A 17,530-nucleotide genomic window follows, 5' to 3' on the forward strand; every position below is an offset into this window, starting at 1 on the left:
TCCTGCGTGAAAAATCAATGTTAAACTACATAGGCCTTAGTCTGTACCAACTGTGGTTTCTAACCCGAGTCTTAGCGATACTCTATAGGAACTAGACTGCACAGACCAAGTCTGTGTTTTGCAACGCCATACAGTGCAAAAGGCTAAACAAACGCATATAAAAAGTTTGTTATTGTACGTACAGTAACAAACATTTTACATTTATTAATCTTTTGCAATTTATTGAATTACAAACAAGAACTTGGCATACTAGTATGTTGTTTCCCGTTGATTTTTCAAGTACGAAGCCATGATAAAATTGTTTGGTTTTTTTAAATCCAGCATGGTATAATAATATAATTGAGACTCAGTGTAAAATTGCGATATTGAAGACAATTTTCAAATACTCTTTGGCTTTTGATAATGTGAATGGTTTGAAATTTTATGCAGTTAAATGACCTCCTATATTATATTTTCACACACAAAATGCTCACCGTGGGAGGGGAGAAGATGTGTCGAAACCCCGCAGCGTATCTATTATCCATATACATCCGATCCAGAGCTATAATTCAGAACAATTTTTTATCTTGAGGAGCATGACAAATTGATTAAATACAAGTGGCCAGTTTTAATAATCACAGTTGTGGACATTTTTTTCACAAAACTCAAAATGAATAACAAACTAAAGACATTTGGAGATTTTGAGACTGCAAAATAAAAATCTTTCAAGGGACTGGTCGCCGATCTATGAGCTTGAGAAGGCGACTCACGTCATACCCCACGTGGCTTGGAGAGTTCGTTGACATGGACTGAAGTAACTTCCGCCGGTAAAAATGCATGTTGGGATAGCAAGATGGCGGTCCACGACTCTTTGATTCTGTACGTTGACGTGGTAAATCTTTTTAGAATTATGAGGGATCGTGCGTTGATCATGGAATGTCAGTGCGAGAAATGAAAGCATACGAAAGACCCCACTTCTGGTATACTGGGGCTCGTTTTTCTTTCATAGTGGGCCATATTCACACTTTCATCATAAATAGACCGACAAGCCACATCACTGTCATCAGACGGAGGAGGGTGGTGGGCAGGGACTCCTGCATATGCTGCTGCGTTCAGTACTAACACGTAAAATAAAACTCATTGTATACTTTTCAAAAAAGTCTTATTGATACAGAAAAACTGTTTCATTACACTAAAAACAGCTACATAGAAGTATTCATAACCATACTGAACAAAATTTGTTGTAATATTAATAAGCAATATGCAAGTTTAAATTTTAATGTTGAATAAACAGTTTTCGATTGGGCTTACTGCAATACTGAATTGTGAACATTTGTGGATTTTATATTAAAACTTACAGGCACATTACGGATGACAAATTTTACATTGCATCAAGAGATTCGGGAAGTAAAGAAGTATTGGTTATAGACCGTGTTAGCACCGAACTTACACTTGAAGGTATGTAATCAATGGTTGGAGATTAATGCTAGTATTACTGTTAATTTAATCTTGTCTCAAACGAAAATGTTAACTAGTCTCCAAGTTTACTTCATTTGTTGAAGTGTACAGTAAAGTAGTCTAGCTCCTATACAGTATCACTACGACTCACAGTATAATCTATCAACACCTATGTAAACATTTTATTTTATGTTTTAGGCTGGATCAAATGAGCTGGAGGGCTTGTCTAAATAACACGACTTAATCAAAAATAAATTGAATTAGATTTAGGTTGATAACTTCTGAGAGCCCAGAACATTATTCCTTTTTAGTGATTTTTTTGTGAGAAAGCCTGAAATTAAAAAGGTTATCCTAAAGCAAAAAATAAAAAAAAATATTTAGGCAAATGTTTCAAAAGAAATGAACATTTTGAAATCCCAGGAAATGTTGATAATCACCAACTGCATTCAAATGTGGACAATTGTGTGCAATGAAACCCGTATGTAAACTCCCTACTTGTCTGTTGTGTGATTTGACAGGTATTGTCTCTTTCAGCAAATGGATATCAAATCCCAACATACACAATTCGGAAGGAAATATGTGGGTTGATGGGTATCATAAGACTTGTAGCAGGTATGTACCAACCAAAAATATTGCAAGTTGTAATACAAATTGTCCAGCCAATAATGTATGTGCATGTAAACATGCATCTTTTTAATATTCAATTTAAATTTTGTGTGTTCCAAACACAACTTGAAAATTTTACCTGAAATTTTTGACAGATTGACCCATGTCATGTATCTTTTTATACTATGGGTAGATTTACTAATGGATATCGATCTGTTTGTGTCAATATGTATGAACATATGCGTGTGTGTAGATTTACTTGCGGATGTCTGTCAGTATGTATACATATGGTGTGTACAGCTTTACTTGTGGATGTCTCGGTTTTTGTCAGTGTGTAAAGTTTTAGTTTGTATCCGTCTTAATTGAGAATCTTAACGAATGTAAATCTGGAACATCATGCATTGTTGATTATTAGGTCCATATCTGGTAGTTATTACAAAGAGATCCAAGATTGGTGAAATCAATGGACAAACGATATGGAAAGTGGGAGCAACAGAACTACTAGCGTACAGAAGGACAACTGTGCATCTGACTGAAGAGCAGGTATGGTAATGTAAACAGACAAGCATACAATACTAGTTATCTTGTGATAACACTGGTAAGGGCACTGTGCCACCACCCATACTATGTTTGTCATCGGAGCATTTTAAAAACAATTGGTCAATCACTCATTAAGATATTTTTCTAAAAACAAAGCAAGTATATATGTTACATGTTAAACTTTAAAAGTCTAAATGACTTAGAAATGAAAATTAACATCAGAAGGAACCTTTGAATCATTTGTGTTATTAAAGTTCTGAAATTTCAGCTCAGATAACACACTCATGAGGGTCACCATTGTACAATTGGTGACATGATTGTTTTCCTTTTTAATTGTACCATAGAGGGCAGCATCACTTTTATTATTTTACCAGATTTAAGAAATACAGGTTATGAAAAACATCAAATTAAGTCCAGCCAGCATAATAAATGATAGGCAACTGTCAAACCTTGAAGACTCTGGATTAGGATTAAAATAAGATGTCAAAAGCTATTAGGCAAAAAAAAAAAATTGTTTGGTTCCAGTAACCTGACCCAACCCTAAACGTTTTTTTAGGTAATTCGAAAAATTATCAAAAAATCAAAAGATTTTGCAAAGTGGCGTACAAAATAGTGAGATTTAAAGACGTCATTGCCTCGTGTGATAAAACAACCTGTCGGAATTGAATTGGAAACATCAGAGTTGATATTTTCTTTCCATATTTTTCAAAGCAGTATTATTACAATATGATTAATTATGGATATTCTTATGATTAGTATATGGCAAGTGTTATTTGGGGTCAGATAAGTGTTCAATTTACTAGTAAACCAAAGAGTTAGTGAATCATTCATGTTTACTAATTGTCTATTCATTTTTTAGATCCAAGACAACAAGATTTATGTAGCTATGGTTGAAACGATACTAAATATGGAAGGGTACCATTTCTCAACAACGTATGATTTGACACACACAGTTGCAAGACTCAATAACACTAGCCCAGAATTTCTGTCAATGTCACTGCATGAAAGAGTAAGTCAAAACAATCAGTGATCACTGTCATGTGTTATAGCCTGGTATACTGTATTCACTCTGCATTGTACATGGTATACTGTATTCACTCTGTATTGTACCTGGTATACTGTATTCACTCTGTATTGTACATGGTATACTGTATTCACTCTGCATTGTACCTGGTATACTGTATTCACTCTGTATTGTACCTGGTATACTGTATTCACTCTGCATTGTACATGGTATACTGTATTCACTCTGCATTGTACATGGTATACTGTATTCACTCTGTATTGTACCTGGTATACTGTATTCACTCTGTATTGTACATGGTATACTGTATTCACTCTGTATTGTACCTGGTATACTGTATTCACTCTGTATTGTACCTGGTATACTGTATTCACACTGTATATTCACTCTGCATTACATCTGGTATACTGTATTCACTCTGTATTGTACCTGGTATACTGTATTCACGCTGTATATTCACTCTGCATTACATCTGGTATACTGTATTCACTCTGTAGCCTATATCATACCTCAGTCCTGGTATACTGCATTCATTCTGTATTCTTGAAGAAGTAATTGAATGCCATATAATACATGTCAATGTTTACACTGATTGCTGTATTTTTTACCATACCTAGGCTGACCAGAGATTTGTATGGAATGGACATCTGTTGAGAGAATTAGCCAATCAACCCGAGCTTCACCGATTTACCCTGCCAGTACTACTGGGCTGTATCCTTTTGATATTCATTAGTTTCATTGAATTGCCACAAAAACTCTCAGATTTTACACTCTTCTTTTGTTCTTACTAATTTGGCTGTATCCAGTAAGATTGCAGAGATGTAGAAACCCCCAAATATTACAAAATCGTTTTCCGCTCACAATGTACCATATTTGTGAATTACATCCTATGACATTGGCCATGTATAAATGGCTGAAATGTAACAAACAAAATTGGACTGTCCATTTATTTCCATTTATTTGTTCTGTATATCACAACTTGTAGCACCCAATTACACTGAGTGTAACAGTCATTGATATTCGTTATACAAGTATACAGTAGTTGACAAGAACATACCAGACTCAGCTGAATGTAATGAAAGATCAGTATATGTTGTTTTATTTCTAGCATGACTCATTGACAGACTAAGGTTCAGGGAGTGCTATATTCACATTTTTGTTGTTGTTTGTTTGTTTTGTGGGGTTTGTGTCTGTCTGTCTGTGTCTGTGTCTGTGTCTATGTCTGTCTTTGTGTGTGTTTTTTGTGTCTCTATGTTTGTCTGGGTTTGTGTGTGTTTTTTTCTGTGTCTGTGTCTGTGTCTGTGTCTGTGTCTGTGTCTGTGTCTGTGTCTGTGTCTGTGTCTCTCTGTGTGTGTGTGTGTGTGTGTGTGTGTGTGTGTGTGTGTGTATGTCTTTGTGTCTGTGTCTTCAAATGACAAATGAAAAACCATCTGGTGGGGTTGTTACTTATGATATCTAGTTTGGAAAAGATCACACCAAAGATGTGTGCTTTAAATAAAAAACATAATCTTGTATTTCACACATAAGATACTTGCTGGTTTCTCATCAAAAACAGCTCACTGTTGAGAACCATACATCTCATGTCTGCAAGTTTGGATGACATGCAGCACAAAAGCAATGATAGTGCCATACTCATATTAAGCTCTGAGTAAACTTGTAATATGTTAATACACAAAAACACACCAACATTTTACTATTATTCTTAACTCATGACACATCAGTTGTTGCCATTCATCACTGTTCAATCAACAGTAAATCGTTTGAGTACATTTTGATTTCTCGTCGTAGTTGTTTTCGTGCCGGCGTGCGTTACTATATGCGTGGCTTAGACAGTGAAGGTCACGCTGCTAATTATGCAGAAACTGAACAAATTGTGCAATATCAAGGAAACACCACATCCTTCGTACAGGTACGATAATAGCAGATCAAGTATCGGCAAACTAGACATAAAGATAGACACAAAGTACAACTCTTATTGCAACATGTTGATGTCAACTGTCAATGGACATTGCTGTAATTACACTCACTGTAGGGTAGCATCTCAGATAGTTAGTTTTCTCATTGAGTGTTTATACGCTATCTTGATTACAAGGTGATTATATCCTTACAGGAAGAGCACCACTATCACCCACTTGTGTAATCTACCACATCATGTAACAACAATAGTTTTAGTTTGTGTCTATCATAATTTTGGGAGAACATTTTCCATGGCAATAAATGCTTCTTGTTCTTTCTTTCTTTCTTGCTGTCATCCCTGTTTTGTACCCCCACCCCCCCCCCACCCCCCATGTATACATTGAGTCATGATGGTCAAATGGTTAGAGTGGCTGGCTTGGAATCTGCTGGTTGCTAAATGATTTTAATATCAATGCATACTTTTTATAACATTACAATTGTCTTCTGGCATTGTTACAACAGTTAATTGCATAGCAGGGATTTCTTGAACATTTTTTATTCGTATGATAAATGATGTCATCAGCTGGTTTATAAATTATACCTTGATACCAGGTTTGACGTCAGTTCATTGCAAATGGTGGTTAAGTGTGTTCCAGTAAGTGCAATACTGCGAGTACCTGATAACTATGCAGCATAAACTATGCCCAAACATGTGTAAATTCAGCTTGTGCCCCTTTAATGTATGGTGTAGTGGTCATGCCAAATAGATTATATTAAGAAAATATTTCCTGTGATTAAATTTCTAACAATTTTCTTTGTACAGACAAGGGGATCTGTGCCTATGTTTTGGTCCCAAAGACCTAATCTGAAGTATAAACCCAAACCAATACTAAGTAATACAAGAAAACAGGTAAGAATCACCTTATTACAATATATACATGTAGTACTATTTAACATTACATGTTGTTGATATGACAGAATCCCATGACATGTGAGTGCAAGTATGTCATGCTTGGGGTATTTGCATGAGTACTTGCAGTGTTGTCTGCAGCTGTACTTTCACAAGCGTGGTGAGTGAAAGTGCAGCAGAAAACACTGCAAATACTTCCCTGAGTACCCAAACAGTCACTCACGTGGCATGGGGTTCTGTTATTATTACAAATATTTATCTGAAACAACAAATTTCTGTAGATATGACACTATGCGATCACATGCTTTCCTGTAGAACAAACGATTGCATCCTCATTTGCATATCATTTGCATGCAGGTATGCACGCGCATCACTGCAAGTATGTAATAATTACTATTACTCATAAGTACTAAAATTTTCACCAATATGCACAACATAGTTTGATAAGCTGAGAATTTTTGACAGCAAACTCTGTCAGTCTAGTCAAAAGTTCTAGGTTTATCAAATTATGTAGCCACTTATGTAGTGTCCAGGTGCTTAGTGTGAAAGCAGGGGGGAACCCAGAGTATCTGGATAAACCTGTACTCAGTCGGGTCAAAGTGAGCATCAGTCTACTTACACTCAGTTCTGTTTAATTTTTAATCCAACCAAGTTGATACAAGGTAGTTTTGAATCCAGACTGCTGTGGTAAGAGGCACTCGAGTTAAGTGTCTGGCCAACAACCCAAAGAGAAACTAATGTCATAATAAAATGTCACATCAACTATTTTGTAAATACTAGAGAAACAATATTTTTGAAAATATGTACAGCGAGCGCACGCGCGCGCGCACACACACACACACACACACACACACACACACACACTCACAAACACACACACACGCATTTGAGATTTAAAAACTAATGTCATTGTGTTTTTCTGTACATTCACAGATTTTCTCAATGAATGGGTTCTAGTAGTTAAGTCCTGGTGTAAATTGGTATAAATACAATACAATACAGTACAGTACAATACAATACAATACATCTTTATTATCTTAACATGGGCAATTCTTTGAAATTGTGCAACATTAGAGAGTAAAACCATACTTGAAAAAATATTTAAAACAAGGTCACAAAATACCTTAAAATGTGTACAATAAATACAGTTCAAAAATGAAGAGACAATCACGAATCACTGTTTGGTAAGGAAGTACTGTTTTCACATTTACATGATGGAGTTGACCTCTTTGGCTGTTCTTCATTGTTTTCTAGTTGGATGGTTTCCAGCGACATTTTGACAGTCAGATTGTTAACTATGGTAAACAGGTCCTTATAAACTTGGTAAGTAAATGACTGTACAAGTAAAAAATTACGTTTTCAACAGAGACACTATTTTCTCTCCAGATTTGGTCATTGGCTTGTCTTGATAACGATAATAATCTAAATCAAATTTGGAAAATTAAGGGCAGTCACTACCTGTGCACACAGCCCAAGTATCCTATTGTTATAGCATTTAATATGTAACCCTTCTTCTCATGTGTTGTCATTTCAGCTGGATCACAAAGGAGCTGAAGACAAGTTGGAAAAAGCTTTCGCAAAAACTGTGTACGAATCTGAGAACAATCAAATAAGGTAAGAACGTATGAAGAAAAGCATTGTCATATCTCAGAATTTCAGAATAAGATTTACTCAGCAGGAAATGAGTAAAGAAGGTGTATAAAATCAAACGCTCATGAAATAAAAATATAAATTTATATAGATTGAGGAATTTGACAATAGTACTATGTTGGCGTCAGACTCAGGAATGAGGCAAGGTTCATGCAAAGATATACGACACAATCAGTGTCAGTAACTTGTCAAAGTATAAACACCACAGGAGTCTGAATCTCACAACTCTGTTTACTGATTAGAATGCTACACATTACAATGGAGTGCAACTGTTAACTGAAAGTTTATTTTACAGTATGACTAGCTTATACAGATACGAACAAACTATTAAATGAAAGTGATGCAGTCAACCTAAACCAGAGGCACCCATTATTTTCGTATCAGTTATCTTGTTGTCTTTACCTGATTTGTCTTTGCATAAAGTCTTCTCTTAGCTCACTTCATTCAAGCAAGGCACTGATGTTGACGTGATAGAGTACATGTTACTGAGTCAGAATGTATTTTGAGAAGTCTACAAATGTACAATGTCTTGCTATATTTCTAGGTATGAGTCATTTGATTTTCACCATGAATGTCGGCGGATGAGATGGGACAGATTATCAATTTTGGTTGACAGGATTAGTAAGGACCAAGAAGAATTTGGGTATGTATGATACTCTGTGCTAAGCTAGTCAGCCAGCTTTGGTATTCTGGTTGCGTAAGATCTAATCATTTCGCATGTGAGGATCACCACAAGATGGCACCCCAGATTTGGCAAAATGAAGACTCCAGTTCAGTCATGGCCACTGAATGTGTGGCAGTGCATGAAGCACTGAACAAAATATGTGTTAAACTACCCTGTGTTAATTCTTAAGATACCATTACAGTAGTGGTTAGGGTTGTTTTGACTACTTGTAGTCTAATAAAACAGTACAGGGAGAACAACATAGAGAATGAATAGGGAACTTGCAATCCACGCTGAGCATGCTCAGACGCAAAGGAGTATGGGATTATCTGCGGTTATAGTAATAACTTATCTGGCGCTACCGATGAAATAAACCTCCCACACTGGTCAGGGTAAATATGAATTGATTATTGGTGGTTATAACTTATAAACAATGTAACAATATTGTTTACAATACTAATTTATTAGCATTTTATCACATTTCCCATGATGCAACATTCAACATGGCGGGTTTGCAAGTTCCCTATTGCAATGTTGTATCTGCTGCCTTTATGTTATAATACTCCAGTATTCTGGCCCTCACTTCTGGTCCAGAAATGGCTTGTGAACAGCAATCCTAGTGGTCAAACCATGAAATCTTTTATCTCATTGATAACTGGAATATGTCTTATTACTTGAAGTTTTTCATATGTATGTACTCACCTCCTACATGAACAAGCTGCACTAGTTGTAAATGTAACTGGAGCGTAATTTCTTTATCAGACAACCAACTGTATATTCACTGAAAATTGTTTAAAATACCAACAATTAGACATTGTAAATTTTATCTATAAGTAGTACAGCAACAGGTTGAATTTGTGATTGCATTGGGGTGTGGATTTTAGGGTGTGGACCCAAAAATCAATTTGATTGGATTTATTACACCATACAGTGTTCGATCTAGGGCCCACAATGGCCCTCCTTTTTGGTATCCTAGATCGAACACTGCCATATTATGTTTACGCACATGTGATTTAATATTGTTCAGTGTATACAATATTATGAGTAAGTCATTATATCTACTCAAGCAGTTTCAAACAATCATTCCAATTGTAGCTAGTGTAGCATGTATGAATTTAATACCAGAGCACAATTAGATAAGTTGATAAAAGATGTAATATACAGATTTAACCCTTAAAATTCTACATACCAACTGACTATTTTTTAACCAAAACTGTTTGTCTTTCATTATTATAACAATTTGTGTTCCCTACACATTTTCATTACTTTTTATTATTTGTTAACAGCTTTTTTATGATGAGACGGGATGGTACCGTTGTTAAGACACAGGAAGGTGTCTTTCGTACAAACTGTATTGACTGTCTGGATAGAACTAATGTCGTACAGAGCTTACTTGCAAGAAGAAGTTTACAGGAACAGATGGAGGTAAATGTGTAGCAGTGACTTCTTTTTTTCATATCATTTAAAGGGGAACACCACTCCAGGAAAAAAGGACATTTTCATAAACTTTGGGTTCTTTAGCGTCATGTCATGCTTTTACATCACACCCACGTTATGCACAATTTTCAGAGAAATGTCAAGTTGTAGTTGGTCCCCATTTGGAGATTTTTGCCATGGGCCACATTGCATCATGGGAGTCAGCAGAAATGTTTATGCAGTCATTGAACAATGAATATTCATGAACCCTGAGAGAATATGACCATCAGTGAAAGTGTCATTTTAGAAATTTCCTGCAAAGGATTATGGGAAAACCTTTGGCGATGATGTCATACTTAACACAGTTTCTTCTCTTCACACCTTGTCTTTGTATTTGAAATTTTCATCAAATCTGAAATAAAGTTTAGACAAGAGGTGATTTTATCACAATAGAAGTTTAAATGTTTCTCTTCTTTTTTTACAGAAATTTGGAATTTTGAACCCAGGTCAGGCTGTCCAGGACCAAACACATTTTGAATATATCTTTAAAAATAGTAAGTACTACCATACTGTCAACTATACACCTTGCCATAAATGATTCACCATAGGTTCAGACAACCAACATGACAAACTAGAAACACAACACCTGCTTTGCTAGAATATTTGGTTTCTAATTTGGACAGAAGAAATTGACAACTATTATTTAAAGTAATTGACTACTATTAGAGTGGAGCCCTCTCCAGGATATGAAAACATTTTTGTTGACTTTGGAGAATAATTTCATATTTTAATTTCGTGCAATTACTAAGAAACATCAAAGTGTGTGATAGGGAGTCTAACTGGCAGAAATGTGGTATCACTGTCTATATCAAGATTTGCCCGAACAACCTGAACAGAGATGAGGGACAGTACTTTCTCCCTAAGATCTATGGGAGCAATCTATGTGATCGTGTCACAATGCCATCTATCATAGCCTGAACGAGACTGATACTTTTTTTTTTTTTTTCACTACTTTTAGTAACTAGTTTTTGTTACAAAAGTTTTGTCGTGTATTTCTTTTTTCCCTTTTTTCGTGATATAAATAAAATTAAAAAAAATTGATAAAATAAAAAAAAAGACTGATAGTTTGAAATTGAAAGCACTCAGCTTATGTTGTGTTTATTGGTCAAAATTTTAGTACTCATAAATTAAATTATTTCTAGAGTGGCATCAACATTATTTTGTTACTTCTAAAATATAAAAATAATACTTTAGCATGAACAGAAGTGTTTGGATTTCATTTTTTTACGGTAAGCAATCCTCATGTTGAAAATGATTCATTTTGTTAAATTCTGTGATTTTTGTGTCTATTATTATTCAGCATGGGCAGATAATGCTGATGGCTTAGCTAAGCAATATGCAGGAACCGGTGCTTTGAAAACAGATTATACTAGGTAAGTAATGTACGAACACACTGGTGCAAAATGTGTACAAATATTACGTTTATATGATGTAAATATATGGCTAACTTTCGTGACATAGAGCTAATATCCCAGTCAGAGCTGTGAAACAATTCATACTTGAAGATACTGGCACATCCTGTCATATTGCGCACACATCCTGTCTTAGCACATGAACTTATCACATGCTCTTCTTGTATTATCACATGTCACTACATGAAACAAAGCATGGAGGAAAAGGAGAGGCAAAGAAACATGAAAACAAAGATGTTTTATTTTTGTATTTTATTTTTTTAAATCGACCGACCAACTGACCCATAGTTGCCATGAAAAAGTAATGAGAAACATTTTTTTAAAATATGGTCACCCTTATCACATGTTGTCTTACTTGAGAAGTAATGTAAAGTACAGTTGACCGTATTGTCTGTCAAACTCTTCTCTCCATAGAACTGGGAAACGTACAAAGTGGGGACTCTTAAAAGATGGCTACAATTCTACTATCAGATATTATAAAAACAATTTCTCAGATGGTTTCAAGCAGGTGAGTTGAAATCAAAAGATATTTCAGGTACTCAGAAACATAAATAGCAAAGTTATTATTAAAAAGTCATCAAAATATAGATTTTCTTCTAAAGTTTAGATTTGATTGTTTACAGATTAACGATAATAATGTTACGCTTTCCCATACAGTGCTCAAAGCATTTTACAATTGTTATCCCTGGCATGGACTTATAGTGACACAACAACCCCATTTATACTTCAAGTTCCTGAGGGCCCATGCAATCATCGCAATTCAAGACTGAAAACATTATTGCATACCTGCATGCAAATGATATGCAAATGAGGGCATGATTGTTCCTTGCACATGAAATTGCTTGATTGCACTGTATGATTTTACTGAAATTTGCTGTTTTTATGACAATGGATGAATATATGCCCTTAACAACAGAACTCCATGCCACATCAGTGCCAGTGCCAGTGCCATGGATAATTGCACTCATTCTTGCGTGTTTTCTACTTGCTGTGCTCTGGGAAAGTATAACCACAGAGACCAAACACTGTAAGCACTCAGACAAATATCCCAAGTACACCACACTTGCATTATGAGGTACTGTCATAATACTAGTATTCCATAGATTCACTTGGGGTTAATTTGTTGTTGTTGTTTATCATGAAATATGGATTTGTTGTTTGTGCATAATTGTATCAACTTTGAAACTTTTCACAGGATGCCATCGATCTATTTCTTGGTAATTATATGGTAGAAGAGAGTGAAGGTTACATGTTACCATCACCACTGACAAGACAGAAGGAAGCAAAGTTTATTGCTGTAAGTTTGCTAAATCAATATGAAATGTCTCGCTTATAAGATCACCAAGAAATTAGTTTTGTTGAGATTTTTAGGAGTAAGCACATTTATTATATGAATAATTTGTCAGGATTAAACCAATTTCAAACTTGAAAATTATTCAATTATAATATAACATTCAATTCAAACGTCTTTAAAAAAGCCCGCTTAAGTGCAAAACTAGTCAAAAATTCAAACTCCTTTCTTCACTCTTACTGCTGAAGCTTGATATTATTTATTCAAAATATCCTGATTTTTCTGTGACTAGGCAAAATAAAAGAAATGTTTGTTCCTGATAAATTGAGTTCAGAAATTATTTTATTACATCATTATTAGGGTATGCTAATGAGCAAAGTAAGCAACAAACTGTGCATGTGCAACAAATTTACTTAATCAAACAAAACTTTTCGAGAAATTATAACGATTATAAGAAGTCAGACTTGTCCCTGAGCAATAGGATTATGTTATGTGTCTCTATGCCTGTGCATGCATACTAACAACTGTTCAATGCGCTTTTATGCACCCTACATTTCATTCTAAATACTCCCCGTAAGGTATGATATAATAGGAATACATGTCACTTTGCTTTTTAATCAAATGAATATAGAGAAGTAGAAGCTGTTTATGTCTTAAAATTCGACACTTTGTGCAGTATCTTTGAAACAGAGACACACAATTTCAATGTTGACAATTACATTATGTACTTCTGTCTTTTTTAAAATTTGACCTTGACATCACGATTCTGCAGATACATGTATATGTACAAAAAATTCTGATAATATTGCTATTTTTATTGCATAACTGGTTGTTGTTACAAACCTTATCTCTTTTATCTTTCAGTTGCCTGTCATTGCTTTAGTGGCATTCTCTATGTGTATAATATGTCTACTTGTACCAGCAGGTAGGATACTTTGTGTGTATGTATGTCTGTGTCTGTGTCTGTGTCTGTGTCTGTGTCTGTGTCTGTATGACTGCATGTGTGTGTGTGTGTGTGTGTGGGTGTGTGTGGGTGTGTATCTGAGTGGAGCAGTATTTTTGTAAATGTTGGATTCTGGAGAGTCATTTGATGATTCACAACACTTACATACCACACAATTGCTGGAAAAAAACAAGTTGAAATTTGTTTCTCATTTATTGTCATGTGTAGGTTCTTGTCTTGGACACGCACAGTCTCATGGTAGTCATGTATATACAATAGCTGAATATTAAAGTTCATGATTGTTTTACTTGAAAGTAATAAGCACTTGGGACTCATGAGTATAAATTTATAATAGTGAGTAGTGAGATTTCACTAAGTTTAGTGTGTGTGTGTGTGTGTGTGTGTGTGTAGGGGGGGGGGGTGTTGAAGTCTATCTTGAGTTGTGAGATGCCAATACTCATTGACATACAGCTGCTATTTGAATAGAGATACTGATACTATTATATTATTCTGTCCTTTCTCCTATGGTTACAGCTGAATTCTACCAACAAGCTATGTATGTGTTATTTTGGGGGGCAGCTACAACAGTTACCCTGGCAATCATCTATTACAATGGTATAGAATTTGTCGATAGACCCAAACTTACACAATCCAAGTTGAAAATGGAGTAAAGACTGTTCATGTGGTTCTACCTCAGTTGATTTAGTCAATGAAGATACAAGTGGGAGAAGAGCAACGAAAAGATGATCTGGAAAGATGGCGAACTGAATAAGATGACGTGAAATGAACATTTTTTCTGATCTGTTTACACCCATGCATAAAGTGGTTGATTGACACCCATAAAGTGGTTGATTGACACCATTTGTGTGGTTGATTGACACCATTTGTGTGGTTGATTGACACCCATTACGTAGTTGATTGACACCCATTACGTAGTTGATTGACATAATTTTTAGAATAAATATGAATTAATAAATCACACTGTTATATGATGATATTGAATCATGTACAGTATTCTATAATTTCCAGTATAGCTATAAAAGTCTTTCTTTTGATTATTCGTTAAGTCATAGATTCTGACCATGTCTGCTATTTTCAACAAACTATGTACCTTCTGTACTGATCAGCTCCTTTACATATAAAAAAAACAATAAGTAATTGTTTGAACTAGTATAAATTGTAGCTCTATCTGTCATTGTATCTTTGAAGTCTGTTTTGATGGATTTATCAGAGCTAATCAACTTGATGCAATTCCTCATCAAACTTACAACTGAAATGCAACAACATAACTTGTTAGTGTCAGTCATGTTAACAGGTCAGTTAGTTAGTGTGTATGTGTGTTTTGAGGTGGGGGTGGGGGGTGTATGTACATTAATGCTTGATTGTAAACAAACGCATCAAATTTTATTTTAAAACAAGCAAAAAAATGTCTGGAATTTAGGTTGCATTTACACAATGACGTTTTGAATTTAAAATTATAATATTGTCATTTTAATGAATTTTCATGTGTTTACATGATAGGCCAATTAGCAATTTTGACCATTTTAATACACAGAAATACCGAAGATGTAACAAATAAAAAAATGGTGCTGTCTCTCATGCGCTAACAAAACAACATGATTTAGGTGTGCGTGTGTGTACGTTATCAATGGGGGTCATTCCCGAGGTCCAATATGTACGTTATTGAATTATTGCATTTTTGTTTGTTTACATGACTCTGTTTCAGTTCTTTCCATTTTCACACTTGTACACAGACTTCTTTTATTGAATGAAAATGTATCGTTTTGAAAACGTCTACTTTTGGCAGCATTTTCAAATCATCGCATTTTCATGTGCATTTTTGGTGTCTCAATATCAACAGTACGAGCAAATGCAACAAAATAGTTGTGGATTCCTATTTGCAATGCCATCATGTAAACAGGGCCTTGGAAATCGAAAGAATATAAATTAGGGTATGTATTAAAATGGGAGACATTTACTTTAGATTTATGATGCTGTAACAAGAACGTGAGAAATACAATAAAACTGTAGTTACTCATGTAACAAATGAAGTCGTCTTTTGAGAATATTGTATGTGAATATAATCAATCAATTAATTATGAAAATTCATTAAATTGTATTAACTTTGGTAGTAGTAGATTCTACAGCTATGGCATACCATTAATGAATGCTTAATGATCAGTTTTTGTAATGTCTGCAAATTATTGAAAAATATAATACAGTCAATATTAATACTCATGTAACACTGTATCTCGGTACAGCACAGCTTTAATATTTGGTGGTAATATGCAAAAAATAAAAACCACATTGCCTTATTGTTAAATAGTTTATTTCTAAGAGTTTAAATAGTTAGCACTGAGTAGAGACAGTATAAGATCAAAGGTCATTGATTTCAAACAAATTCAAATTCAACTAAATCTGTATGATATGTAAAATCTTTATAAGAATGATTGACAGATCATTCGAGTTATTGACATGTCATTGGAATGATTGACAGATCATTAGGAGTGATTGACAGGTCATTTGAATGATTGGCAGATTATGGAAGTGATTGACAAATCACTGGAATGATTGACAGATCATTAGGAGTTATTGACAGGTCATTGAAATGATTGACAGATCATGGACATGATTGACAGATTATAAGCATGATTGACAGATCATTGGAATGATTGACAGATGAAGACAAATTCCAATACATGCTTACAGTAAAAGCCATATTTTCAAACGTAATATAATTTATGTAAAATTAGACTGCCATCTTTCTTGCAATTGAAGAATTGAAATATTTAAACTAATTCTTTAATATCTTTATATGGTCCAAATTTTGTTTTTCAACATAGATAAAGCATTCCAAGTTCATATTTCCTTGAAAATAGTAATATCATTGATCCAATTTGGTCCATTGAAAAGACACAAGATATACATGTTCATGAGATTAAAGTAAATTTTCAATTTGTTGACAATTATGTGTTGGAAAGCTGAGCACATACATGATGGTGTATCGACTTTGACAATTTTTACCATCGTTGCTTTGTCTTTTCTGGTGACACTTTTCACTGAACTCTGCTTGGAAATACTGGTAAATAATTTAGAAATTTTAAAATATTTTCAAGAATTATTTTCAATTTACTGACTGGAAAATTGTTTCTTGAAGCAAGGAGTTGCGTTGTTTGTATATTTGTGTCGGGTACAAACATTGAGAATTGTATGTTCTTTAACATATATTATTGTAAGTGCATATTTTATTCAACAATCTGTATGTAGTCTGTCAGAACTTTAACAGAAATTTTCAGTCATTTCAGGCCACTGATGTCATATCAAATACAGGTTTATTTAGGAAAGAATTTATTTTGTTGAATTTTATTTGACCAAGATTAGTGAATTAAATTTCAAGTGATATTTTTCAGATTTACTGCATAGTAATGTTAAGGCATGTCTTGAGATGCAAAAGAAATATTTCCTCTTGGAATCAGTATTTATAAGTCATCCTTTGAAATTGTTTATTTGGGTGTGCCTAATTTCTTGAAGGGCCTTCAATATTCAAGAATTTATCAATTGAGATGAGAAATAAATACATAGTGAAATTCAAGTATATGGTGTCAGTTTAGAATTGATCTGTGCCGAGTGTAGTCTAGCTGTTCGACCCTTGGGCAATTAATTCTGTAAACTCTATTAAGT

At 34.4% G+C, this 17,530-nt stretch overlaps 1 protein-coding gene across 1 annotated transcript; it reads left to right on the top strand.

The window, feature by feature from the left end:
* The first annotated feature begins 826 nt into the window (after positions 1-826).
* LOC144437140 (phosphatidylinositol-3-phosphatase SAC1-like) lies at positions 827-17,420 on the top strand. The gene is made up of 18 exons (XM_078126001.1): positions 827-858; positions 1,340-1,437; positions 1,972-2,049; positions 2,459-2,586; positions 3,443-3,592; positions 4,225-4,318; positions 5,329-5,516; positions 6,327-6,413; positions 7,668-7,736; positions 7,948-8,027; positions 8,608-8,706; positions 10,014-10,152; positions 10,628-10,697; positions 11,504-11,576; positions 12,030-12,123; positions 12,811-12,912; positions 13,771-13,831; positions 14,384-17,420. Exons 1-18 carry the CDS (start codon positions 833-835, stop codon positions 14,518-14,520), a joined length of 1,773 nt encoding a protein of 590 aa, XP_077982127.1. The 5' UTR covers positions 827-832; the 3' UTR covers positions 14,521-17,420.
* The last annotated feature ends 110 nt before the right edge of the window (positions 17,421-17,530 follow it).

The sequence above is a fragment of the Glandiceps talaboti genome, chromosome 7 (genome assembly GCF_964340395.1).
Source record: "Glandiceps talaboti chromosome 7, keGlaTala1.1, whole genome shotgun sequence".
Taxonomy (NCBI): domain Eukaryota; kingdom Metazoa; phylum Hemichordata; class Enteropneusta; family Spengelidae; genus Glandiceps; species Glandiceps talaboti.